General features: G+C 40.0%; 1 protein-coding gene across 1 annotated transcript; it reads right to left on the reverse strand.

Annotated features, from left to right (window-relative positions):
• Positions 1-719: 719 nt before the first annotated feature.
• On the reverse strand, positions 720-21,666 carry LOC133875546 (protein PAT1 homolog). The gene is made up of 5 exons (XM_062313714.1): positions 21,081-21,666; positions 20,312-20,448; positions 16,597-16,653; positions 15,525-15,588; positions 720-3,418 (listed from the first exon to the last, which is right to left on the reverse strand). The coding sequence occupies exons 1-5, from the start codon at positions 21,160-21,162 to the stop codon at positions 1,287-1,289; spliced, it is 2,472 nt and encodes an 823-aa protein (XP_062169698.1). The 5' UTR covers positions 21,163-21,666; the 3' UTR covers positions 720-1,286.
• Between the last annotated feature and the right edge of the window lie 5,201 nt (positions 21,667-26,867).

The raw sequence follows: 26,867 nt of genomic DNA on the forward strand, positions 1-26,867 counted from the left end.
TGCATCGTGTCAAAACCAGTGGAGCTAAACATCTCATGACAGAGACATCCATAATGAGACTTTACATGGTGCTTTCTTTTTTTCTGTGTCTATGAGATACAAAGGGAAGTAGGGGAGGCTGACTTCTGATGGTGCTTATATGACTAAATCACATTTCAATAAAAAAAAAAAAAAAAAAAAAAAAAAAAAAAAAAAAAAAAAAAACCACCCATACTTTGTTACATATTTCTCGAGTTAGTCGCAACCGATATAAAAGAATTGGCTGTATGAGCTTTATCTTGAAATACTAACAACTTATAGAGCGAGGTCCAAAAACAAGCATAAGCAACGTTACATAAACCAAAACTCAACAGTAAAAATCACCCCTCCACCGAGACACAAACACACAAATCATAGTAACACCCAACCTTTTTTCTTTTTCTTTTTTCTAAGAGGGGGCACCCACATGTTACCACACAGAATTCCCTCCCATGCCACCTCAGCAACTAACTCCTTTATTCCCAACATGAGGTAAGGGGCGTGGGGGAGGCGTGAGATAGTCGGCTGCGGGAGACATGCCAGTAAGGATGTGGCACGTAGCAGGCGGTTGTGGAGCAAATCAGTATAAAAGAAAGCTGCAAGCGACAGGTGTGAGAGAGAGAGAGGAGGGAGGGGGGGGGGGGGGGGGGGGGGGGGGGGAACAATATACACAACTTGAGAGAACACTAAAGAAAACACAGTAGGACGAACAGGCAGTCGACAATCAAACAATCATATCCATTATCACAGGCAGTCGTCTTCAGTTGAGAAATGATGTAAATAATCAACCGGTTACCCACGATGGATTCCATAGTCCCAGCTCCATTTCCAGTCAGGAATAGCGTGCACCCTGTTACACGTTGATGTGAACATAATAAAACCAACCCCACGTCCTTTGTTTAATAGTAAAGGAACATGGGGCATCAACTTGTACCTAAACTGTACATACTAACTTCCTACAATAGACTATCCTCTGGACCACAACAGAGCATCAAAATAAGCTCTACCGTCATATTGATAATATAACCAACAGAAATAAAAACTGTGCGTGAGAAAATAATAGCAGACTCGAGACATAAATATACCAAACCGCCTGCTTATAGCGCACTAAAACAACTAAACAGCAGATGCTCTTCATGCAATGCCGCCATGTGAAAAATCTTGCTGCATACTGTTCCCATGATGCATATCTTCACTTGCTTTTTCCAAGATTCAGTCACCCATTGGCTCTAACTAGATGTCCAAGCAGCTTCTTTTTCTTTTTTTTATCAACTCAGCACCGACTCAGAATTCATGAGCCCAGCACTCTCCCCACCATTACTGTTAAATCCATCTATTGGCACAGAGCGCTGTGCAAAATCCAACAACACCTTTTTTTGGAGCTCATCAGTGTGAGGAAGACTAGCACGTAACAGCTCAACTGGCATTTCCTTACTAATAGCTCTGGCTGCATCTGACCCAATAGCAGCAACATTTGGTGGAGCTTGCATAAGCAAAGATTGCATAACACTGTCGTATTTATTTATGCAGTACTTGGTGAGAAGGCCAAAGAATTCATCAAATGAGGCCTGCCAAAGTGACCGATTAGTTATGTTGTAGTTGCTAGCAGCATGAGGATCAGTTAAAAGCTCAGTTGCCCGCTCCAGTACAGATTTTAGAATCAGGGAAGCCCCATCTCCAGCTGAGCTTCCAAGAGGACGAAGTGGGGGCTGCTCTGAGGAACAAACTACTGCTGCTAGACAGGCACTGATTGCACTAAGATCCATGCCACAAACACACAGTGAGACAACCCTTGCAAGATTATCTGTTGTTTCTGCTGCTGCTAGATCAGAGGGAAGGCCACCAAATAAGAACCTTAAATGACGGAAAATTGCCATGCAAACTATTCGCATGAGCTCGCCACCAGGATAGAGAAGCTGAAGATACCTTGCAAGGAGCTTCCGGCCCTTGGGAAGAGAAACCAACCGTAAGAAGACCAAATCATCCGTATGAGCAAGCCCAACTGTGTTGCCATTTTTGCCAAGTGGGTCAACCAGTTGAAGCGATGCTGCCATCCCTTCCAGCAGGACTTGCTGCCTCCGTCTCAACTGGGCCCCGCCATCTTGGAGCTGATTGAACTGTAAGAAACGGTCAATATCATCTACATCAAGAAGAAGACATAAACCATCCTCGATTGTCACTCTAGCCGCAAGCATTGGCTCTTGTTCAAGGGGCTTCTCCAAAACTTTTTGTTCATTGCTGCCAGCAACAGACAGATTTGGAGGGTCAACTTCAAGAAGAGGACGGGGCCTACGAATTGAAGAAAATGGAACCCGCCCAAGAGCATCAACTTGGAGAAAAGCATGTGGCTCAGCATTAGCACGGGCACGAGGTGGAAGATCCCTCAGTTGATTAGGGCAGAAATGATGTTTCAGTTTGGCCCCAGCAGATTTCTTTGCAAGACAAGCCTGGTGATAATAGTCATCTACATACGGGTCATTACTATGCGTCGCAGCAAGCTGCATTCGAAGGATACTCTCTATTTCATCAGATGTCATATACTTTGATCTAAACTGCGGCCACCCAGTATCACTCTTGTGGCTACTGGTATCAAAGCCCTGATGGGAAAGCCGGAGATTCAGTCTCCCTCTCTGAGCTGATTTTGGTCTTTGATCTCTCATCATATCAGAAAGGCCAAGCATTGCATCAAACTTGCTCATCAAGGGTGGCCCTGGAGAAAGATGTGGATTAAATAGTTGCGATTGAAATCCCGATAAATGGCCAAATGATGGCTGAACAGGATGATGCAGCCTATGCTGCTGCGGCTGTGGTTGCGGCATCACTTGTGGAGGCATTAATCCATTCTGATGAGGTAACCGTTGTTGCAACAAATTGTTGACAAGACTCGAATGATCTCCAGGATAAAAGTTGGACTGATTAACCCATTGGTTTGGTGGTCGGCTATTAACAGAGACACTGTGACTAAACTGAGGCACATTCCCACCAAAATTTGAACCCTGATGCAAACCAATCAACTGAGGCCGAGAATTTGAGAAAGGAGACAGATTTGGTGAAGATAACGCCATCTCAGGTCCACCAGTAATATATGGGATGTTCAGGTGGCCCGAGTGCTGGTTTGGTGAACCCAGGGGAGACCTGCCACCAGGGGGAGGATATGAAGTAAAAGAAGATTTTGGAACAAGAATTGGCTCACTGGTGAAGGGTTGGTGGTTTTGGTGATGAGGCTGTTGTTGCTGCTCAGGGTATGAAGACGTTCTGTACAAAGGCTTTGATTCTGCAAGGCGACCAGATGGCTGTGATGACCACCGTTTGCCTTCCTGACTGCTTTCAGAGTCAAATCCATGTGGATCCAACCAGTAAGGAAAATCCTCCCCTTGTGCCCATTCAGCAACAGATGAACCTGGAAGAAAAGTAAAATAGAAGAAAAAGTTCAACTGACAGAGCCATTTAGGAGCAAATAGACAGTCATTTCCATATATAAGACATATGATTTCCATCTCCTCTCATCCAAAAGCTTGAATTACCTGCCTATTGGCTCAACCAAAACTTTTGCAGTCATTTTAAATGGTCAGAAAAGATGGACCACGTAGTTAAGTCAAGTCAATGGATAGTATAGTGCAATGAAATCCATTTGTGTGGTGAATCTCCTTCAAGACAGTATCAAAGAAAGAATACCCAATACGTTTTCCCTCATGCATCAAAGCTGTGGTACACCACATTGAATGCATTTACTACATGTCCCATGCAATCCATGTATTTAATTCATTGGCCACAAAATAAATTTGCTCCTTGACAAAGTAACCATAAACTAGGTCTTATTCATATCCAGATATATGGTGATGACTATTTCATATGAGCAACAGCAGTACTTTCATGTCATAATCTCTCAGATTTTAACCAAGTTTGTGCCTTTTCTGCAATTGAAGAAGCGCAGAATATGTCATAATGCTTAATGGCTAAAAGAGGGAAAATCAAGCAACCAGTAAGCAGACTAATTGTTCATGGTGCAATATCCAAACAGCATTGAGATTGCACCAATAGTATAGCTCCAGCACACAGCCTGCTCATCAACCCTAGATCTGTGTGCGGTGAAAAAGGCAATTGGCTCAAAACCAAATTTATATGCAGTTGATCTAAAACTGAAGTTACTTGACATTCTAATGGACGCTCTCAACCTCCTTACTACATAGCGAGAGACACAAGCCAAACATGCATTGCCATAGTAGAACGCTGAGAATGTATGAATACATTTAAAAAAAAAAAATGCAGAGTGGACAACAATTCAGTGAAGTATCCCATAGGAACATGATGACTTGGCTTTACTATAAAAGATTGAAAAAGAATAAATTGTAATAGTCACCATAGTCAGAAATATTATAAAAACATAAAAATGTCAATTACTTCAGAATGTAAAAGTTTAAATGTCAAAAAGTTAACATTATAATGAATAAAAAAAGAAGAATATGATCACATGCACACTCAACTCAAAAAGTAATTGTCACTATTCAGGAATGGGTTCAAACTTCCTTCATCCAGGGCACAAACTTTGGAACCTCTGCTTTTGTTGTCTTGGACAGTTTGGAAAGAAAAAAGAGAAAAGGAAAAATCATAAGAGAGTGAAAGTGGAAGCAGAGGCATCAGAGTAGGTTTACTCCCTGATAGCTTCATGGGTTTTGTCGATCTCTAGTCAGAGAGTACTTTATTATGGGCTTCCTTAGAATTTCATAGACTAGTTGGGAGCCTTTTTACTATTTTTCCTGAGATATCCTGCTCCTTTTGAATCTAGTTCGATTCATCGGTCTAAATATTTTTTGAAAGGTAATCAGAGAAATTTTATAAAAAGCGTAGGCACCCCTAAACATACAGAAAGTATACAAAATGACACATAAAAAGAAAAGGCAAAGAAACAAGAAAAAAAAAAAAAACCACAAAGACCCGCAAAATATTCATCAATCTAAATATTTTTATATTTGTAATTAATTTAAGGGTTAAATACCTTTAACCCTTTGTGGTTTAAAGTCCTTATTATTTGCCCCATGTACTTTATTTCGTATCACAGATGGTACCTCGTTTATGGTTAAAGACGAAGATGGTACCTCCGTCCAAAAATTAACAGAAGTCCACGTCACCGGCCTTAAAAATTCGACATGTATCCCTATGGCTAATTAAAAATTAAAACATTAAAAAACTAAAAATATTTAAAAAAAAAAAAAAAAAAAAAAAAACCTAAAAAATAGGTGTGGCTCATGGCCGGTCTGGGGGTGGGGGTGGCTGAACCACCCCCATGGCCCTTAGGAGTGGCTTGGCCACCCCTAAAACCAAAATGGGGGTTGCCGAAACCACTCCTAAGACCACCGTTTGGCCTGGAAGTGGTTTCGACCACCCCCATTTTGCTCTTTAGGGTGGCCGAACCACCCCCAAGGGCCATAGAGGTGGGTTGGCCACCCCCGGACCGGCTATGGAGTGGCTAAGCCACCCCCTTGGCTTTTTTAATATTTTTATTTGTTTAATGTTTTTAATATTTTTAATTTTTTAGTTTTTTAATTGTTTTATTGTTAATAAGTTTTAACATGACATAAGACAGGTGTCAGTTTTCTAAGAGTGTTAACATGGACTTCTGTCAATCTTTGGACGGAAATACCATCTTTGTCTTTAGCCATAAACATAGGGAGTAAAAAATAAAGTTTTTAAACCACAGGGAGCAAAAAGGTATTTAACCCTTAATTTAATAATATATAATACATACATATTGACAGAGACCACAACCCATCTAAAAATATACCAATGTTATCAAATTCTTATACATGCAACGTGGGTAAGTCCAAATCATTATGGTCAATCAAGTGCTCCTTTCCAACAAAAAGCATTGCTTAGGCAACTAAATTCAACTATGGTTAGTGCAGAATGTCATTGTGCTCTCTAAGGCCCTAGTTGGGTTGCTAGTAGTTAGGTTAAGACGGGTATAGCCACTGGGCTACATCTAAAGAGGGGTTACAAGATTTTCTTTTCATATAAGTAATCCAGTCTCATAAAAAAGTACTCGCAAACCAAGTACACGGGATGTGTACAAGAGAAACACCAAATTAAGAAACAGAAGAACACAAAAAATTCTAAAAAATTAGAAAAACGCGAACAGTTGTAAGCAGCCATCCAAACATAAAGAGATTTGAACATAATAGCTTTCAACTCTATCACCATCTTCTCACAATCTTTGAAGTTTTGAGCATTGAATTCTCTCTAAATACACCACATTAAACACAAATGAATCATTTTTCAAACTTCTATTTTACAGTGGCTTCCAACAAGCAACCAGCTCCACCACCTGTTGGGGGCATGGCCCACTATATCTCAAAAATATGAAAAGTCGATACCCACAAGTCACTGGCCACTTACTTCGCAGCATGGCAAAAGATGGCCAATCTTTCCTCCTCTCTTCTTACACATACGACACCAATTCACCAAAATGACGTGTCTCTTTCTCAAGTTATCCATAGTTAAAATCCTCCTTAAAGTTATCATTCATACAAAGAACGCCACTTCAAATGAACCTTATTTCTACAAATGCTCCTCTAAGGAAAGGGTGAGCCACCCCGCGCGCGCGCGGGGGGGGGGGGGGGGGGGGGGGGGGGGGGTGAGGAATAAGCATATTGTCAAAAGATTGGACCTCAAACACCAGCCTTTCGGAAGGAGGGTCCAACAAATCTTATCCTCGCCACCTCGTCTCAACTGGAGAGTACAATAAATAAAAGAACGAGATAATCAACTCCACCTCCCAAACATGCACCGATATGATGAAAATGAGGTTCCACTGTAAAAAGTTGTTAGAAAATTGCAAAAGATCTGCAACCAAAGCCTCCTTAAAGCGCGAGATATGCTAAACTTCGGGAAAGCTGCTTCGAAGTCTGATCCTCACACCACAAATCATGTCAAAATCTGAACTTAGAAAATCATCACCTACCTAAAATCTAATAAATCTATAGAATTTCCCCCACCCCCTACTAATATTTTTCCACACCCCAAACCCAAAAGACCCAATAGCTACATTAGAACACCACCCTCCCCACATGTTGCCATATTTAATTTCAACAACAGATCTCCACAAAGCATCCATCTTCATGGCATAACGTCATAAGTACTTCCCTAAAAGAGCTCAGTTAAACAGAAGCAGATTCCTAACTCCCAAACCACCTAAGAATATCGGAGTGCAAATCTTTGAACAACTTATTCGATGAAATTTGAATTCATCGTTGACTCTGCCACACAAAAAATCCCGCTGAAGTTTCTCAATACGATTAGCAACACCAACAGCGATGGGGAAAAGGGACAAAATAATAAGTAGGCAAGTTGGAAAGTGTATTTTTTAATCAAAGTGATCCTACCACCCTTAGACAAATAAAGCCGCTTTCATCTTCTTAATAATTCCATCCCAGATTGATTAATCCTTAAAAGAAGCTCCCAACAAAAGACCCACGTACTTCATAAGCAGAGAAGAAACTCTACAACCAAGGATACGAGCCAAGCCTTCAACATCTTCCATGGCACCAACAAGGACTAGCTCTGATTTAGCTAACTTCACTTTCAAAACTGAGACAGCTTCAAAGCATAAGAAAAGACAACGCAAATAACAATGTTGATCTAGATTTGCCTCAAAAGAACAAAGTGTCATCCGCGAATAGGAGATGAGAAAAAGAGCGTTCTTCATTATGCCTACACCCCACCAAAAAATTTGAGCCCTCTATTCACATTAGCGGACAACATTCTACTCAAGGCCTCCATAATAACAACAAAAAGTAGAGGAAATAAAGGAACCCCTGTCTCAAGCCACAAGAATTGTTAAAAAAGGCAATGAGAGTTCCATTAATCAAAATCGAGAAACGCATCGTAGAGATACAATGTGTTATCTACCCGCACCATTTCACCCCAAAACCACATGTCCTCAGCATCAGCAGAAAACCCCAATTAACGTGATCATAAACCTTCTCTAGATCCAATTTACAAAGCACGCATGATCCCTTGATCTGATTCTACTGTCAAGGCATACATTGACAATAAAGATAGTCGAAAATATGTCTTCCCCAGATAAAAGCATTCTAAGTCTTGGAAATAACCTTCTTCAACACTGTTTTCAGTCTATTAGCTAGGAATTTGGAAATAATTTTACAGACCGACCCACGCAAAAATCCCTAATGTCTACAACCCCTACTTTCTTAGGAATAAGGGCAATAAAGGTAGCATTGAGACTTCTTTCACACTTACCTCAAACATGGAACTCATAGAAAAAATTATTAATGTCTTCTTTGAGAACCTCCCAACAAGTGTATTGTATACTGCTTGTATATGTAGGGGCGCCTTACGTTTTTTTAATAAATTGCAACTTTACTTATAAAAAAATAAAAATAAAAAAACAAGTGTGAAAGAAGGCCAAAGAAAAACTGTTAGGGGCCTTATCGTCGTTCAAAGCTTTCACCACCACAAAAACCTCAGTCTCCTCAAAAGTTCTCTCCATACATATAGCCCCCTCATCACCAATAGAATCAAAAGGAAAACCACCCAAATTAGGCCACCAGCTAAATTGTTCAGAGTAAAGGCAATTGTAAAACTGCAAAATATGCTTTCTTATTTATGTTATATCCTAATAAACTAGCCATTAACATCTAATGATTCAACGATGTTTCTTTTGTTTGAAGTAGCCACACTACTAGTGCCAATGATAGCGTGGATAGCAATAGAAATGCAACAGCAACAGTAGAACCAGAAGTGGCAATGACATGGGGCAACATGGTACTAGCAATCCCAATTAACACTAACCCGGACCTGAGCCTCACAATCCAACTAGCACAGCCCATACTTGGCGAATTGATATTTCAGGCCAGCTAGGGCTGGAAGAAAAAAAAAAAAAACAAAACAAAACAAAACAAAAACAAAAAAATGAATCCCAGGCCAACACACCCTTTCCTTCTATATTATTTTCCTGATTGAATTTTTAAATAAACTATATCATCTTCCTACTTCATGTGATATTTTTAAGACAAATACATGCTAGGTACAACAAGGACTTCATGTGATCTTATTTCATTTAACTTAAACCTGTTTTATTTTATAAGTAACCGAAATATCATTAAAAGCGTATAGCACCCTAAGGTACACACGAAGTATACAAGAGAAAATACATTTTTTATACCAAGGGAACACCTAAATAGAACGAGAAAAGCAAACAAGAAAATCACCAAAACTAAATGACAAAGGGTGCACATAAGCCGTAGTCCAACGGTACAAAGTATGGTAAAACGAGGATAAAATCTCCTCCAAGGTACTTTCCAAATTCTCAAAACTCCTATTGTTCCTTTCCCTCCATAAACACAGAGAGAGGCAAATAGGCATCATTTTTCACACCGTAGCACATATTGGCCTTCCAGAGGACCACTAACAAGCAAGTCAATAACCCGTCTGGGCATAACCCAAGACATCCCCAAACGATTGAAGAGAGTACTGCACAAAGCAGAAGCCACGTCGCAGTGAAGAAGAAGATGATCCACGGATTCCCCAGTCTTCTTGCACATACAGCATCTGTTTATCATGATAACATGCTGCTTCCTGAGATTGTCCAGGGTAAGGATCTTACCAAAAGCTGTTGACCACGTGAAGAAAGCTGCCCTTGAAGGAGCCTAAGTGCGTCAAACACTCTTCCAGGGAAAGCGACTACCTCATGAGCAAGCCAAGGAGCAAAAGAAGGACTTGACCTTGAACAAACCTTTTTTGGAGGGGACCCACCACAACTTGTCTTCTCTACCTCTACGCACTTTAACTGAATGAAGCGCTTGGAGAAAGGAAACAAAAACATCCACCTCCCTAGTAAAGCTCACGTTCCACTAGTTGGAGTCACCCAAAAACTCCAAATATATCCGCAATAGAGGCATCCTTCACACGAGCAATAGCAATAAGGCTGAAAAAGCTACCTTAAGAGTCATATCCCTACACCACAAATCATGCCAAAAGCTGATCTTGGTACCATCCCCCACAACAAATCTAGTGTTGCTTCAAAAGGAATCCCAACCTTTTCTGATGTTCTTCCACACCTCCACCCCAAAGGCTCCTGTCGGCCCAAGAGAGCACCGACCGCCCCATAAGCTGTCGTATTTGGAGTCCACCACTACTCTCCACCATGCAGCTCTCTCAATCCCATAGCGTCACAACTATTTACCAAGCAGAGCGCGATTGAACATACTCAAATTTCTTATTCCCAACCCTCCCTCAAAGATTGGAGTGCAAATCTTGGCCAAGCTAATAAAGTGATGTTTAAATTTTTCACCTAACTCTCCCCATAAAAAGTCTCATTAGAGCTTCTCAATTCGATTGGCCACACTAGCAGGAATGGGGAAGAGAGACAAGTATGTGGGCAAACTGGAAAGGGTGCTCTTGATAAGGGTAACCCTGCCACCCTTAGACAAATACAACATTTTTCAACTGGCCAACCGACGCTCCATCTTTTCCATATTGCCATCCCAAATAGACTTTGACTTATAGCACACCCCTAGCGGCATACCAAGATACTTCAGAGGCAGAGAGGAAGTCCTGCAACCCAAGATGTCAGCCAACTCAGCCACATTGTCCACGTTGCCCACAAGAACCAAGACTAATTTGGCCAGGTTAACCTTTAAGCCAAAAACAACTTCAAAGCATAATAAGGAAATACATGCTAGTTAGAAAAAGAGAAAGAACAATAAAATCATGATAACAAATGCAAATGTCCAAAGATTGAGTATATAAGAAAAAAGACTCGAGCTCCTTCAATGTCCTCACAGTCCTCAAGATTTCTATCATTTCTTTCCTTCCAAAGGCATCACAGGAGGCAAGGAGGCACCAACTTCAACACAGCAGCACTATGAGTGTTACCAGCAGTCCACCAACAAGCAAGTTAACTACTCGGCGAGGCAAAACCCAAGAGAGCCCGAAGCAACTGAAGAAAAATAAATAAAAGTGCATAAGTCACAAGCAACCTCGCAATGGAGAAAGAGATGGTCCACAAACTCCCCATTCCTCTTACACATACAACACCTATCAAGCAATCACAATGACATGCTGCTTCTAAGGATCTTTCCTAGGGCCACCGACCAAGCAAAGAAAGTCGTCCTCAAAGGAACCTTAGTATGCCAAATTCTCTTCCAAGGGAAGAGAAAGCCATCATTACAAACCAGGACATTGTCGAAGGATCTAACATCAAACAACCCCTTTTTGGAGGGGGCAGAGTTTGTCTTCGCCTGCCCATCTCCCTCTGACTGAATACAAAAAGGAAGAAGAAGAAAGAAATAAATAAAAATAGAGACCTAAGCAAACCCGCGAGACCCTAAAAACCCAAAGACCTAAGGCCCACGAGAGGCACTCAATACTACATCATGTGATCCTTGCATTTCCGATGCCAGGAGATTGCATAATCATCGCCATAGTTAATGGAACTTTTCAAATTCAACACCTCTCCTACCTTGCGTCTTTTGGCGTGCAACCATTGTTTCCCGATGAAACTCCTCTTCGCTTACACTGACATCTAAGATAGCCAAAAGTGGAACCTCATCTTCTTCACCATCTGCCGCCCAATCTCAAGGCAAGTCGGGCGAATAAACACCCAAGGGGAAAGGGGAAACCCCATCCTCCTTATCCCAAACCTCATCGCCCTGATCCCAAACAACAAGCTCCCCAAACAGACCAAAGCCTACCGGCCACTTCTGAGACTGGATCAGACCGTTCACCATGAGGTCCTCGGTTGGAGTGATGCAACTACCCAAAAAGGAGCCCCTACCGCCTCGTCTTCCTTTATAACCAGAGTCGACGACAACGTGACTGACACTTTAGGCAAAACTTGCCTTGATATACTCGGGTTGAGAAATCCCCTTCGTAAGAAACTTCTCAACAGAGAAATTTTCTTAGAAGCAACCTTCACAGGAGTTGCCTCATCAATAACCTCTAACTTCGAGCTCTGCGGAAGTTTAGACTCCTTTGAGCTCAAGGGATCCCTGGGCTCTGACGCAGGAGAAACACCCGAGAGTGGAGAGAAAGAGTAGTCACATTAGCAATATCAACCCTCATCGCCTCCACAAAATCAGCATATAACCCCTCATCCAAGTGCACTGCTCGACCTTCCGTAGCCTTCCTATAATAATGCTGGAACGGCTTTGAAACCAACGCCTCTGGAATAGAGAGACGTAGCCTCTCTCTCAACTCAACTGCCCCTGAGAGAGAACCACCGGAAAAGAGCTGAACCTGCTTTAGGAGAGATAGGCTAACACCGAGGATCCTTATTGACACCAAAATCAACAGACCCATAAACAGAGCTTCCCAAAACCAGAGAAGACCCTGCATCCTTGAGAGAATCTTCGAAAAACACCAAAGACAGCACCTCCAGAGAAGCTGGATATTGCACAAGTAGCACGTCAAAGCTAGACTGAGAAACTGAAAAGACAGAGCACACGAGGTCGAACCCATCTCAAACAGTGGAGTCCAACACCTTTAACACTAACTCTCTTACCTGAACCGACAAAACATGCCCAGATCCTATTGCCTGCTGAGAAGATCTAAAAAGAATCTTAAAACCGTTACCCGACGACTTGTAAACCGATTTGAGCTGGAGTATGGACTTCTTGCTGACAGCCTTGGCCCTAAAGCCTTTGGCTTGGAACCCAACCCAGCTAATCGACCCATAAATCTTCTGACCCGATCCAGCTTAAATCGACACAGCCCTAGAAGCGTCTTCACCAAGCTAAAGACAAAATTACCCTTCATCTCTATCATCTTCATCACTACGCCGTTGGAAGTAGCCACCAACAAACCAGGGAGCCCAAGATCATATTCGTCACAAGACAACGTCATTCACATCTCCTCACCACCATTTGCCAACACGGTAGAAAACAGATCGACAAAGGTCACAAACAACATCTCTATCTTCTACTTTGCTACTACGCTGTAGATGGTCGTCGACGAACCAGAGACCCCTAGATCAAGCGAAGTCACGGCCACCAGCTTGAACCCCACAAACTTATTTTCTCTGTCCGCCGAATGAAGCACAGCCGCGTAGGAACAACCGGATGAAACATCCCCTTTCTGTTTCCCCACCTAAAAGGCTCCTTAGAAACCAGCGGCCACTCCTTAGCTTTGAGACAAGCCAACAACTGACGCAGCTCACCCACAATCCGAGACCAACCCCAACCCTCACGGCCTTCAGGGAGCCAAATAGCCCCTTTCGGCCACCCTCAGTGTAGGCAACCACCTCTAGGTAACAGTTGGCCTTATTCCCACCCCCTCAGACCATCAAAGCTTTCACATCCTCTCGAAAATACTTGACGAAGTCCTTCACTGGATCTTTCAAAACCTCCTCAATTGTGACCATCAACCACGCAAAGCCTTGGAGACCTCCCTTCCTCCTCTCCTTCAAGCAAAGCTCAGACACATCTGCCTTCGCCGAAAAATAGAAAGCTTTGGCTTCCACAGAGAAGCAACACTCCATCCCTGCCTTATCTGAAAAGCTTCAAAAAGAAAAACCATGGAGACATACCCGCGAAACAGTCCGTCAGAGAAGACGAAAGAAAGCTGACCCCGAAAAGCTCCGATGAAAGCTCTATCCCGATGGGAAAGACTGACCCCAAAAGAAAGCCCCGATGAAAACACCGTTGGACATCGAGCATCGAAAAGATTGAAAGAAGCAAAGCCCTAGCATGACACACCATCGCTAGGGTGGGGAGAGAGAGAGAGAGAGAGAGAGAGAGAGAGAGAGGCGAGGGGTGGGGAGAGAGAAATCATGATCATATTAGGTCCAGATCCTTTTTTTTTATCCTAGAAAATATCCTAACCATGGATAACCTTAAAAAATGACATCTCATTGTGGTTGACCAATACTATGTGTAAGATAAGTGGAGAGTCTGTAGATAATGTTCTACTCCATTGTGAGATGGTCAATGCATTATAGAATGATGTTTTTAGCCGTGTTGGATTAGCTTGGGTTATGCCTAAAAGAGTAGTAGATTTTTTTATTTTTTTTTGATAAGTAAGAGAGATATCATTAAAAAGCGCAAAGCGCAATCAAGTGCACAGGAAGTATACAAGAAAAGCAGCTAGGAAGAAAAAGAAAACAGAACAAGGAAATCATTAAAACTAAGAGGTAAAGGTGCGAGGAACGCCGCCACCCAAGAATACAAGGAATGAAAGAAAAAGGAAATGAGTTCCTCAATAGATCTTTTTTTGTCCTCAAACTGCCTGTCATTGCGTTCCCTCCACAAGCACCACAGAATGCAACAAGGGACCATCTTCCACGCAGCTGCACTCTGAGAACGACCACCCGTCCACCAACAAGCGAATAAATCTACCACTCGCAGAGGCATAACCCAAGACAAGCTGAAGCGACTAAAAAAGGCATTCCAGAGAGCACGTGCAACCTCGCAATGGAGAAGAAGGTGATCCACCGATTCCCCATTCGTTTTGCACATGCAACATCTATCAATCACTATGACACGCTTCTTCCTAAGGTTGTCCAAGGTGAGGATCTTCCCTTGCGCTGCTGTCCAAGCAAAGAAAGCCACTTTCAAGAGTAGTAGATTCTTGCTTGTTGGAAAGCCACTTTCAAGAGTAGTAGATTCTTGCGCTGCCTAAAAGAGTAGTAGATTCTTGCTTGTTGGAAAGGGAAAGAAATTATATAAGTTTTGAAATCTGCGAGAGGACGGTAGCGGAACTAAAGTCTTTCCTTTTCAAAACTATTTTCCATTGGACAGCTGCTACAAATCTTAATGCGTTTATTTTATTGAATTTTTTTTTTTTTTTATAAGTATTATATTGATTTCTTAACCTTCTTTCTCTTTCTAGCTAGGTATTTCTTTTGCATACATCCTATTTATTTGGGTTACCCCTTTTGCGTTTTTCAATGATATCTCGTTTGCTTATCAAAAGAAAAATCATCATGCTTGACAATGAGACTAAGGCCATGGACCACTAGTTTTAACAAGCAAATACACAATCCATAAACTTCCACAAATTAACTCAAATTCTGAAGCAACTAAATTTATATCGTTTCTCAAATTAGTGTTATAATTTCAACTTATAAAGATGTCCAAGTAAAAAATGCTTATGAAGATATTCAGCAAAACCAAGTCTAGTTGCTTTTTGGTATTTCTTCAATCCTTCTAACAGCGCAGACCAACACTAAAGTGTCTAAAGATATCCCAAGCTATGTCTACCTACACAGCTATCAATACCCATTATTATAACCACAAAACATTGCCTTATCCATATAATGGTTACTGCTAGGTTATAGGAACAAAAGTTACACAAACTGAAAGAAGTCACATGAAGGTGATGATATTAAAGAAGAATGAGCCCCTATGAATTATGCCAAATTATATTCACAATTTAAAATAAAAATAAAAAAATAAAAAATAAAAACTTTTGAGAGTTAATTCAAGTTTGATAAAATGTTCAAATTTTAGCAGACTTTAAACAACATAAGATTCTGCATCTATTATGATCACCTTCTCTGGATCCCATATCACCAATAACTCCAGTGCTTCTTGGTCCACTAACAACCTTGTTCAACTGAAACAACAAAAGAAACTTAGATTATACAACAAGAAAGCCAAATCATAAATCAAAATTGGGTAAAGATCTAATTACAAGCCAACACCATCATCATCATGCAAATCATAATAGCCAACCATGTTATAGACAGAGAAATCCCACCAGTAGATAACAAGTAAACCAAATGTGGGGTAAAAAAAAAAAGGACAAATCACCCCCACTTTTCCTTCAAAATTGCCATTTCCAATATACTCTTTCCAACATAAGGAGTTCCTGCTCTTTGCCATATCCGGAAAGAAAGCATTGATTTAAGATAGTGGAGGTAAAAAGAGATGCTACATTTGGGATAGTAACATTAAACATACCAATAGGTATATTCAACTGTCTAATTTATACATTCATAACCATACCGGAACTGGAGGTAATGGGGGAAACCAAGTGATATGATATAGAACATTTAGGATTATCAGTTCCAATCTCAAAAAAGGTTGTGATTGATGTGTTGGTGGAGTAAGAAAACCAATAAAGAAAAAAAAATCATTGCACTTAGCATTGGAATTCTTTGACGGGATACCCTAAGAGAATCTTCTCTCTTTCTTTTAGGAAAATTTACAAGCATAATGATCACCAAAACTACAGCTCAATAGAGACGAGAAATTTCTGGCAGGAATCTGCTTTAGTACTCAATGAAATATTCCTTCTAATTCCTCAATTTTTCCCCTCACCTACAAGAGCTTATCTAGAAATTAAGCATCTCACCAACTAGGCAAGAGAAGAGTAAATTTAGGCATTCTGTATCTCAAATTGCAAGAGGTGTGACAGAAGTCCTATATTCAAAGAATATTTGCAAAATTGGGAACCTTTGAGACTAATCTCCAGGCAGTGGCAACATTGTCGCTGAACATTTCAAACTCATCTTTCCCAAATAAATAGACAACATTCAATAAATTTGCCCACAAATTTAGACAATAAACAGTTACACTCTTCTGTGACAGCACAATCATTATCAATATCCAGTTATCTAACCTTTGAGAAAGTACTAGCAAGATCATCAATATCAGACAGAGATTGTAAATCCTCACCCTGCAAATCAGGACAGAAGAGTTAGTTCCATTGTAGAAAATTCTTACACTTGAATTAAAACAAATATTTCTTATTCAAATTCACATAACCAATTATTTAAAATAACTACTAATGCACACAGTTCAAGGGGAAAAGAGCAAGTGGTTATTGAAGGCATCATTCAACCTAAAAAGACACATATACAACCAAACACTTCATTAGAAAATAATGGATATTAAAAGTTCCCTAGAACAATTTTCTATTTGAAAAAAGTGCTCTTGATAATTGTAACCCTACCACCCTTAGACAAATACAACATTTTCCAATTGACCAACTGGCGCTCCATCTTTTCCACAATGCCATCCCAAATAGACTTAGTCTTGTAACACGCCCCTAGCGGCATACCAAGATACTTCAGGGGCAGAGAGGAAGTCCCGTCGTAGCCCAAGATGTCAGCCAACTCAACCACATTATCCACACTGCCCACTGGAACCAAGATTGATTTGGTCAAGCTAACCTTTAAGCCAGAAACAGCTTCAAAGCATAATTAGAGGGCACAGAGATAGCGAAGATAAGCAGGGTTGGCTTCATAAAAAACCAAAGTAACATCCGCGAACAACAAGTGTGAGATATTAACCACGAGGAGCCTAGATCCCACAGAAAAGCTTGAGAGACGACCCCTATCAATACTAACATAAAACATTTTGCTCAAAGCCTCCATGACCACTACAAACATAAGGGGAGATAGAGGATCGCCCTGTCTCAGCCCACAATAACTACTGAAGAAACCAAACGGAGAGCCATTAACCAAAACAAAGAAGCGCACTGAAGAAATGCAATGTGTTGTCCGAGACCCATTTCTCCCAAAAACCATACCTTCTCAACGTGTACAATAAGAACTTCCATCTGATGTGATCAAATGCCTTCGTAATATCCAGCTTGCAAAGCACCCCAAGAACACCAGACTTGATACGGCTATCCAAACATTCGCTGGCAACGAGGACCGAGTCCAGGATTTGTCGACCTTTAACAAAAGCGTTCTGAAGCTTTGAGATAATCTTCTCCATAACACAACTCATTATTAGCAAGAACTTTAGGAACGATCTTGTAAACACCACTCACAAGGCTAATAGGCCGAAAGTCTATGAGTTCAATCGCCCCATAAGTCCTTGGGATTAGGGCACAGAGGCTTTTCACAAATTTGCTATGAGCATGAAAATCAAAAAAGAATATCAGTCTTGATCACATCCCAATAGTCTTGGAAGAAAGCCATGGGGGCCATCAGGACCTGGAGCCTTGTCTCTGTCCATACCTTTCACCACCTCTAAAAACCTCCCTCTCCTCAAAAGGAAGCTCTAACCAAGAGGCCTCCTCCGCAAACTAAGGAGTTGAAAGCCCTTCCAGCCAAGGCCGCCAATTGTATTGTTCTAAAAATAAGGTGTCATAGAATTGAACAATAAGATCTCTAATAGCAGGTTGATCGAAAAAAAAATGAACGGAGCTTGAACATATTATCTAGCTCGATGATGAGCTCTAACTCAACTTGTGTTCGAAAAAAAAAATAAACGAACCGAGCTTGAACATTCAATACTCTGCCCGACTCAATTACATCCCTAAATTATGAGTAATGCTTTACATCACCCCGCCCCCCTCCCCCAAAGCTTGTGGCGTGGTCGCCCATGGCATTTGATGCATGGAGCTTGGTTTTTTGGTTGGGGGACCACATCACATAAGCTTCTTTTTTCTTCTTTTTTTCGCGCGCGCGCTGGGGGGGGGGGCATTACTCTACATTTATATATGTATACACACATATGTTTATAACTGGATTTCATAAGTCGTAACAACCAACCCAAGAATGAATCAAAACAAACATCAACATCTTGTATGTTTCCCCAATCATTCTGGACTTATGTATGGCTGGTAAACGCGCAAATTTGCAATTTGAGTTGTCCAGGCATCATGGATCAAGGCACAAGGCAGGAGAAGGTGCATGCCCAAGCTAAGTACAAGGTATGTCATATCACAAGAGAAGACTATGCATACAAAGATATGAATGGTTCTCATCATTTTGGGAAGAAAAAAAAACTTCCCTAAACACACAAACATGCACACACAGAGGGTGGAGAAGGTCTTTCTGCGTCACTTTGTTGTGGAGACCAAAAAGCTAGAGCTTTCGGTGGAGGAAGGGTCCTCAATTCTTCAACTGGAGGAAAGCAAAGAGGCAATTCTCATGTTGCGTTTTTGGGGCCTTTGCATTCTGGTTGGTTGTCTTCTACGATGGAGTTGGTGCGAAACTCTGATTCAAAAGAATTCATCAAGTCTTTTAGAGTGGGCTCAAAAGTGACAATCGTTCAGAGAGGTTCAAATTTGTCTAGCCGGTTTTTGGAAGTAGCGGTGTATGCGATGGGTGGCCGGAGAGGTCTTATAATGTGAGCTGAGGGTCAAGAAGGACAAGGATGGGGCCGCTTTGCCGCCAAAATGAGCAAGGAGAAGGTATATTTCAAGTCCATGGTTGGTTCATCCGTTGTGATGCTGGGAAAGTCGTTTCGTGATCTCTCTTCGTCAGGGATGAAAGATGGGTTTGGTCTGGTTTCAAGGTCTTTCATGGGTGCTGAGACACTGCCGTACACGGAGGTGGTGCGCTCGGTGGGAAGCTCTTCTATGAAGAAGATTGGGTCTTTGGATCAGGCGGGAATTGCGCGAGGCTTTGATCACTTCTCGTTGGAGGTATCAGAAGAAATCAAGGTGGTAAGATCAGCGGTGAACTGCTTCAAACTACAGAAGCAGCCGCTTGGACCATTGGACAAGAACCATCCTTAAGAAGTCAAACTCAGTGATCGAGGCCGCTCTATTTGAGGTTTGGCTGGCTCAACGTTGCGTGTTGCAGAGGAAGACGCGAAGGGCTTCCAGATCCTTCGTCTGACGTGCTTCGTCTGGTCGGGCCTGCTCTGGCGAGGATTGATAGCTGGATGTTTATTTTGACCCCACCAAGGCCGGTGCGGCATTTCCCCCAAATTTTGTCAGGTATGGTCTCTGTTTCCTTTCAAGTTCCTTCTTCTCAAGGGATGTTGTTTGGTCTGATGGTCAGGTTCCGATGAATCCAAGGCCTCCCCTTTCTCAGCTTTCGTTGAGGTCGATGATTGCTTCCCCTTTGTTTCTAGAACTGGGTGATCAACTAGAGAGACTTTTAAGAAGCAACTATGGTGATTAGCCCAGAGCTGCTTCATGTGCTGCATCAGTGCCTCACGCAGCATTGGGACTTTTAAAACCTAGGCCAGCTATTTATAACAACAGACTTAAGCACGATGTGTTCCTGACTTGCAACTTATTCAAATAATCCTTGTATTACCAAAAACTCTCGAGTCTTGCAACACCAACAAAAAGAAGAGTGAGAATAAAGTATGCCAAGAAAATAATATTTGGCATAGATGCCATACGAACATGCCAAAATATCAATAGGACTTCATTTCCTCCTCTCGTAGTTTTAAGCCAAGACTTATCCACTATAGATAGCACTTGCAATGAAAAAAACAAAAACTCAAGATCAAAGAACTATCAAAAAAAAATTAGAGTCCAAATGATTATTTTCCAGGGTAATACTTCAACTATGCACAACCATAAATAAAAGGCAAGAAGAAAGAAAAGGGCTGGGGGGGAAGGCAAAAGAAAGTGACATTACCTCTTCTATATTGTACATAAATTCCTCCTCATCTGTCCCAACTGCAGGCAAACCGACCTCCTCATCTTCTAAGCCCCCCAACTCAACTTCCTCAACAACATCTTTACCAAAGAACGCATATTGTGATGCATCAAATACTGCATCACAGAAATATTCAAGTCAAACACCCTTCTATTCTCCACATATAACATATAAGTTCCAAATATAAGAAAGACATTCACAGAAGCCAAAGAAAAAAAAAATGCACAATACACATTAATTAATCACACTGGACCAATAGATGACCTATATCTGCATATACAGTAAGCCAAGCATAAGGTTTTTTGAGATAACCATAACACCCCTAGACCTATCTTTGCTAATAAACACAGGAAGCACATAGTAGTCAAAACCCAAGACTACGATCTCATTTGCTTGACAATTCTAGGTAACTATGAATTAACGATGGAAACAAGAAAGGGTGTAGCTAGTACAATAACATAAGAAATTAAAATATATATATATATATATATATATAAGAATTCGGAAAACCCAACCGATACTGCTACTTGACTTAGCCGGTTTACGATCCTCGTATATAATAAGTAAAGCAATAATGTAAAAATATAAAAAAGGAATATGCGAAACAAAGCTCTCATAACTAGCTTTTCCTTGATTTCCTCACTAACCAAACAGGCAATTAAGCAAAACCAGATCTACCAAAAGAGCAAAACAGCAAAAGCACAAGTAGGTGCTGATCATATAAAAGCTAATAAACATGAAGCAAAACCTGTGGGATTGTCTCCGAATTGCTTAAGATCTCTACGGTTGGGAGGCTCTTCAATACTACCCCCAGCACAAGACGCATCCATCTATCTCTACGATTTTTTCCTTTTGTACTCTAATACAAAGCCCAGAAATGAAAAACCGTAGATAAACAACAAAATCTACGAATCTAAATCTGAACAAGTCGCACCAGAAACCCTTTATAGTGAAACAAAATTTCTAGGGTTTCTGCTGAGATGTTAATGAAGTAGATGAGAAGATCAGTAAAGCGGATTGAGTAGAGTTACTCGCGGTGGAGCTCTGTTCCGTCAGTGAAAATTTTGGGTTGGAAATTGGAAAGAGAGAGAGAGAGACAGACAGACAGACAGAGGAACCCTAGATAGAGGATAAGGATGGTGATTTTATTATTTGGACGGTGAGAGAGAGAGAGAGAGATATGACTGACTATTTTGTCAAAAATGGTGAGGTTATGGCGAAGTTGTTGCGAGTAATAGTAGAAGTGGCATCGTTGTTGCTGGCCACACTTAAGCGGGGAGGTGGTGGTGGTGGTTGCATTTGGGCCAAAGAGTTAGAAAAAGGTCGAAAAAGAGAAGCCATCCGCCTCACTTACCCCTCGTTTGCCTTTTCTTTTCGTTTTTATTCCCTCGCTTACCCCTAATTGTTCGAGCAGCAGCACCAGACACCTAACAATTTTTTCTAATTTAAGGAAAATTTAAAAATCAAACCACTTTTTCTTTCCCTATAAAAAAACAGCCTACAATAAATTTCTTTAATCTTCCCTATATCATTAAAATAATATTTTTTTACTTTTAATATTTTTTTTGTTAATTCCAAAAAATTATTTGTTCTCTTCTCTCTCTCTCCATCTTTCTAGTTTCTTCTTTCTCTCTATTTGTCTCTCTATTTGTCTCTGCCGCTCTACATCTTCTGGCTCTTCTCTCTCTCTCTCTCTCTCTCTCTCTCACAACCTGAAGCCCCTAGCCAACGCGCTCTTCATGGAGCAGGATCCAAACGCGCAGATCAGAGCGGCTAGCGAATCTATTGCCGAGGTTCGATAAGCTCTTGACAGAGGGTATTCTTTCAATAATGTAACTCTGATTTTGCTTTTCTAGTTGGTTCTTTCCCACTTTTGTTGATACCCATTTGCTCATAAGTGTTCTGAATCAATCCTGTTCTGGTTTCAGTCATGGGTTCTCACTAATTTTTCTGCATAGATAGTTGTGTTTGTCTCTGTCAATGCCCATTTGCTTCAAATTGTTCTGAACGATCCCAAATGCAATTTTGTGATAATGGGTTCTCGTTAATTCAGTGGTTGTTGCTCTCATAACCTCTCAACGACGAGCTACTATTGGATGGGATACTAAGGCTGAACGAAGAAGAAGATGAGGAAGAAGAAGAGAGGCGGGTCGCGTGAAGGCATGGAGAAGAGAGAGTCAGAGAAATGTGTTTTTTATTTATTAAAATATTGGATTGGGTAGCTACAGTGCTACCCAATGTATTGGGAAGTACTGTAGCTTCTCAAGGATGACCTTCTAAAATAGGGTAACTGCTGTGGCTTGATTTTTTGTGACTTTTTTCAAATTTTTCCTATTTTAGGGAATATAACTACTTATAGGGCATCTGCTACTAGTGCTCTTAGATTAAGCAAAAATGTTAAAATGGTTAATTGCTATAAGACACTATTTTAATCTTGTATCATTTAAAAAATGATGTGGCTTTTAAAATCATCATTGAACTTGTGATTAATCACTATTAAATTTTGATCAAGTGGTAATTTTAAAAGCTACATCATTCTTTGAGAGATACGAGAATGACAAAATAGTGACTTCTATAATTACTCGAAGTGCACCGCATAAATTAATACCAACATTTTTTTTATACAATAATATATATTCTAATTAAAACTATGGTGATTAACCTGTTACCTTGTCATGTTTTATAATCATCAAATACCTTTCTACATATATTACCCTTTTACTAATTACTTTCGAACGTTCGTAGTAATAGTTGAATGATCGTACTCAAACATTTGTGTATCTATACACAATCATTCGAAGGTTGTCGTATATTGTTCATAAAGTACACCCCTTGCATTTGGTGTGTGCGTCAAATCGCACCACAAACGTTCGAGTCATACATCGAACGATCACGAAAACCTTAATAGTACACGAACGTTCAACATATAGCAATATTGCAAAAATCAAATCATCTTTATCCTCGACACTTTTTTCCATATAATTATGACCCCCTACGCCCCTTGAGACATCATCTCTCCCCCAAGCTTCCTACCTCCCCATTTACTAGAAATAGAGCAATTTTAGAGAGATAATGATGAGTTTTGAGGCTGGTCCACCCTCAGCAAGGTAAAACATTGGCGCCTAAACTCATTTTTCATATTATTAGTATTATGTCCTTGTGATTTATTGTGTTTTTATAAGTTTTAAGCACACTATAATAAGTCTTATAAATTGTCTCTTTTAAAATAAAATGGTTTTCTAACAAAATTATAAACTCACTTTTAATTTTCATAATCCATCGTGTTGATATGCTTTGACATGTTTTTATTAGGCTTTGGTTAAAAATTTATACGTTTTGGGTATAAGTTTTGGGTCTTTCATGCATTTTGGTACCATTAGAACGTTCTGCAATCTCTAGCCGAACATTCAATACTCGTTGACCAAACAATCGATGCCAAGGTCGAACATTCGAAGATACCCAAAATCACTAATTTATGATTTTAATGGTGGTTTAGTGCATCTAATTCTTTATTAGGGTGTCACGTGCTCAAGTTAGACTTTTCAGTTATTATTTATAATGTTAGGGTAGTATCGCAATAGCGGGAATCAAATATGTCCAAACTTATGGATGAGCGAACGAGATAAGTACATATTTACAAAACTAGTCTCACTTTAATTTGTGATATGTTAGCAGACTGAGCATGCTTTATTTTATTTAATAATAAGTCATGTATTATAGGTCCCTCAGAGCAGCGCCAACCCTGTCGATAATAGGTTAATATCATGGATAAACCATACATAGAACAATTATAACCTATATATATACACACACAACATATTTCCTCCAGATTAAAATATTAGTGTTTGTCACCAAAATTATGCCCTATTAATTCTTTAAAATAAACTACACTTTATTAGGCGTAATAACGGAAGCAATACACATTATTTTGTGAAAATTCATGTTTATAGTTCAAGAATTATTAAATGTCACTTAAGGCTCATTGCGTATCTAGTTTTGCAATAATTTATTTACTAAGTCATAGACTTATGTAGTTATTTGATTTTCCTCGTTAAACACCTCGGTATTTATGGTTTAGCAAGCTGCCAATGTTTAGACCGAAAAATTTGCTACGATGAAAACGCCAAGCGAATGGCTCGCAGTAGCAGGTTTTGTTGATTTAAGTCTTGTTCTATAATGATATTGGAAGCTTTGTGTCTATATTTGATGATACATTAATGGATGATTAAACTTAGTAATCTCATATCATGATTTCTGCATGCTTTTACTCTGATAAGTTTATGAGTAATTCCTTTAGTTAGTTACGAGTTAATTGACATGGATAAATCACCAGTAACTCTCAAAGTTATGTAAATATAATTACTTAATCTTGGGAGTGTCACAGTATCTATCATTAAAAACACCTTAAAATCGAGCTTGAAAGAAAGAGATAAGTGTTGGTGTGAGAAAAATGAAGTGGAGCTTCAACCTATTTATAGGCCTGATCACCTCGATCGACTAAGAAATAGAGATCGATCAACTGAGCTACTTATGAGGTGGCTCAATTCGAGCCTTACACGTGTCCCTGTCACCCCACTATTGCTGCCACATGGCACCCAGCTTGGACACAAAGTTTTTCCACGTCAACAAAACTTGGGCAAAAATTTTGTCACGTCATCAAAGCTTTGGCTCAAAGCCTGCCATGCAGTGGTGGAGCCACTAAGGGGCTTGGGGGGGCCTAGAGCCCCAAGGTTCTCCCAAAAAAAAATTAAAAAAATAAAAAAAAAATAAAAATTTACACCAATTTTTGTTATTTTTTCTAATTTTGGCACCCCCAAAACTTTTTTTTTTTTCAATTTGGCCCCCTCAACTTGGGGGGCTGGCTCCGCCCCTACTGCCATGTCACCATCTGACATGCACAATTATTGTGCACCTTAGTTGATTGAGCTCCTATTGGGCATGAATTTTTCTCACACTCAATATTTTTTCAAATGCCACTCAATCCTAATTTCTATAGGGTATTCCCGTACCTTATGACCAAGTCTTTTGGTAACTTATTTCATGAATTTTGAAAAATATTTTTCTACTATTTTAGTGATCGAATTTCTTGGCTTGTGAAAATTTTCTATTATTTTATCTCAAAATGAGGAATACCTATTCTTCTTGAATGACTATTCAATTCTAAGAATCTATTCCACATACCAACCGTACCTTTAACTTTAGTCTAAACTGGCTCAATTGTTAAGTTATTAAATGTGATGAAATATTCAATTAATAACTATGATAAATGTTGAGACTGATGAGAATCAACAAGCACCATTAAATGATCCATTGCATGTTTCAGTTGAGCCTATCACTATAGTAAGATCTAAGAAGATCAAAGAAGCACTTAATGGGCTGATTCAATAGAGTTTGGGTGATTATAAAATTGGGCATTCTAAACTTGACCCAAAGGAAAATAAAGGCGTAGTAAATTTAATCAAAGCTATTGATGGGTGTAATTTCCTTAGCAATGTCGTGGATTAATGACTGATTTTGGCTTGAGTGGGCGTGGAATTGGAAGAAGAAAGTAGCTGATTTCTTTATAATTTCAGACCAATTAATTAGCTGATTGACTTTCTAATTCCATACCAATTATTTGGTTGGTTGAGGTTCGCATCAGAGACTTTAGCATCCACAAAAGCATTTCTTCAAAATTGAAAGGACCGCACCTTAAATCTACCCTCCATCCGATTTTCCCCACCCTCTTTTTTAAAGGATAAGCTACAGTGAGAATTCATATATGAATGGGTCATTGTTCGTCATTTATATCGTATTTTATTGATTCATCTCTCTTTTATCCTAATAAAAAACTAGACTTCCTCTCATCTCTCAATGATTTTCCATTTTGTAAGACTCATTCTCCAAAATAAACAAAGAATAAAAAAAGGAATTATCCTCCAAAATAAGTAATGATATGTAAAGTATTTTTCAAAAATGATTATTAAAAATGAAATAAAATAAAAGTAAGATTACTCTTCAAAATTTGAAGAAAATTTTAAAGGAAGCATTGTGAATGCTATTACAGATTGAAGAAGTTTTACGTTGTAAAGTAGCTCCATAGCTATAAAGAATCTTATGATTTGTTTGTCATAGTTTTGAAAAACACCTATAAATTTTCAAACATTAAAAAGCATTTCCCAAACAATAGTTATACAAAAAGGTTTTTGAGAAAATTACAGTTTAGCCCCCCAAATTACCACCCATTTACCAACTAGCCCCACAAACTGCCAACACTCCGACTTCGGCCCCCCAAACTACCAACGACTCCGGAAATGGCTAGTTCGTTAGCCATTCCCTTCAAAATGGATGGAAAACCCACCACGAGCCGTGCACGTGACATTTGAAGACACAAATCACCCAAAATGCCCATGTCTTCAAACTTAACTGTGTGAAGTTGCCGAGCTTCAACTGCATTGTCAACGAAGGAAACAACCAGCCCTTTGTCACTGCCGGTCAGTTGCCATCGAGTGCCATGCTCTAGAAGCTAATGTTTGGGTCACTGACAGTGATCGAC

Source organism: Alnus glutinosa, chromosome 8 (assembly GCF_958979055.1).
Source record: "Alnus glutinosa chromosome 8, dhAlnGlut1.1, whole genome shotgun sequence".
Lineage (NCBI taxonomy): Eukaryota > Viridiplantae > Streptophyta > Magnoliopsida > Fagales > Betulaceae > Alnus > Alnus glutinosa.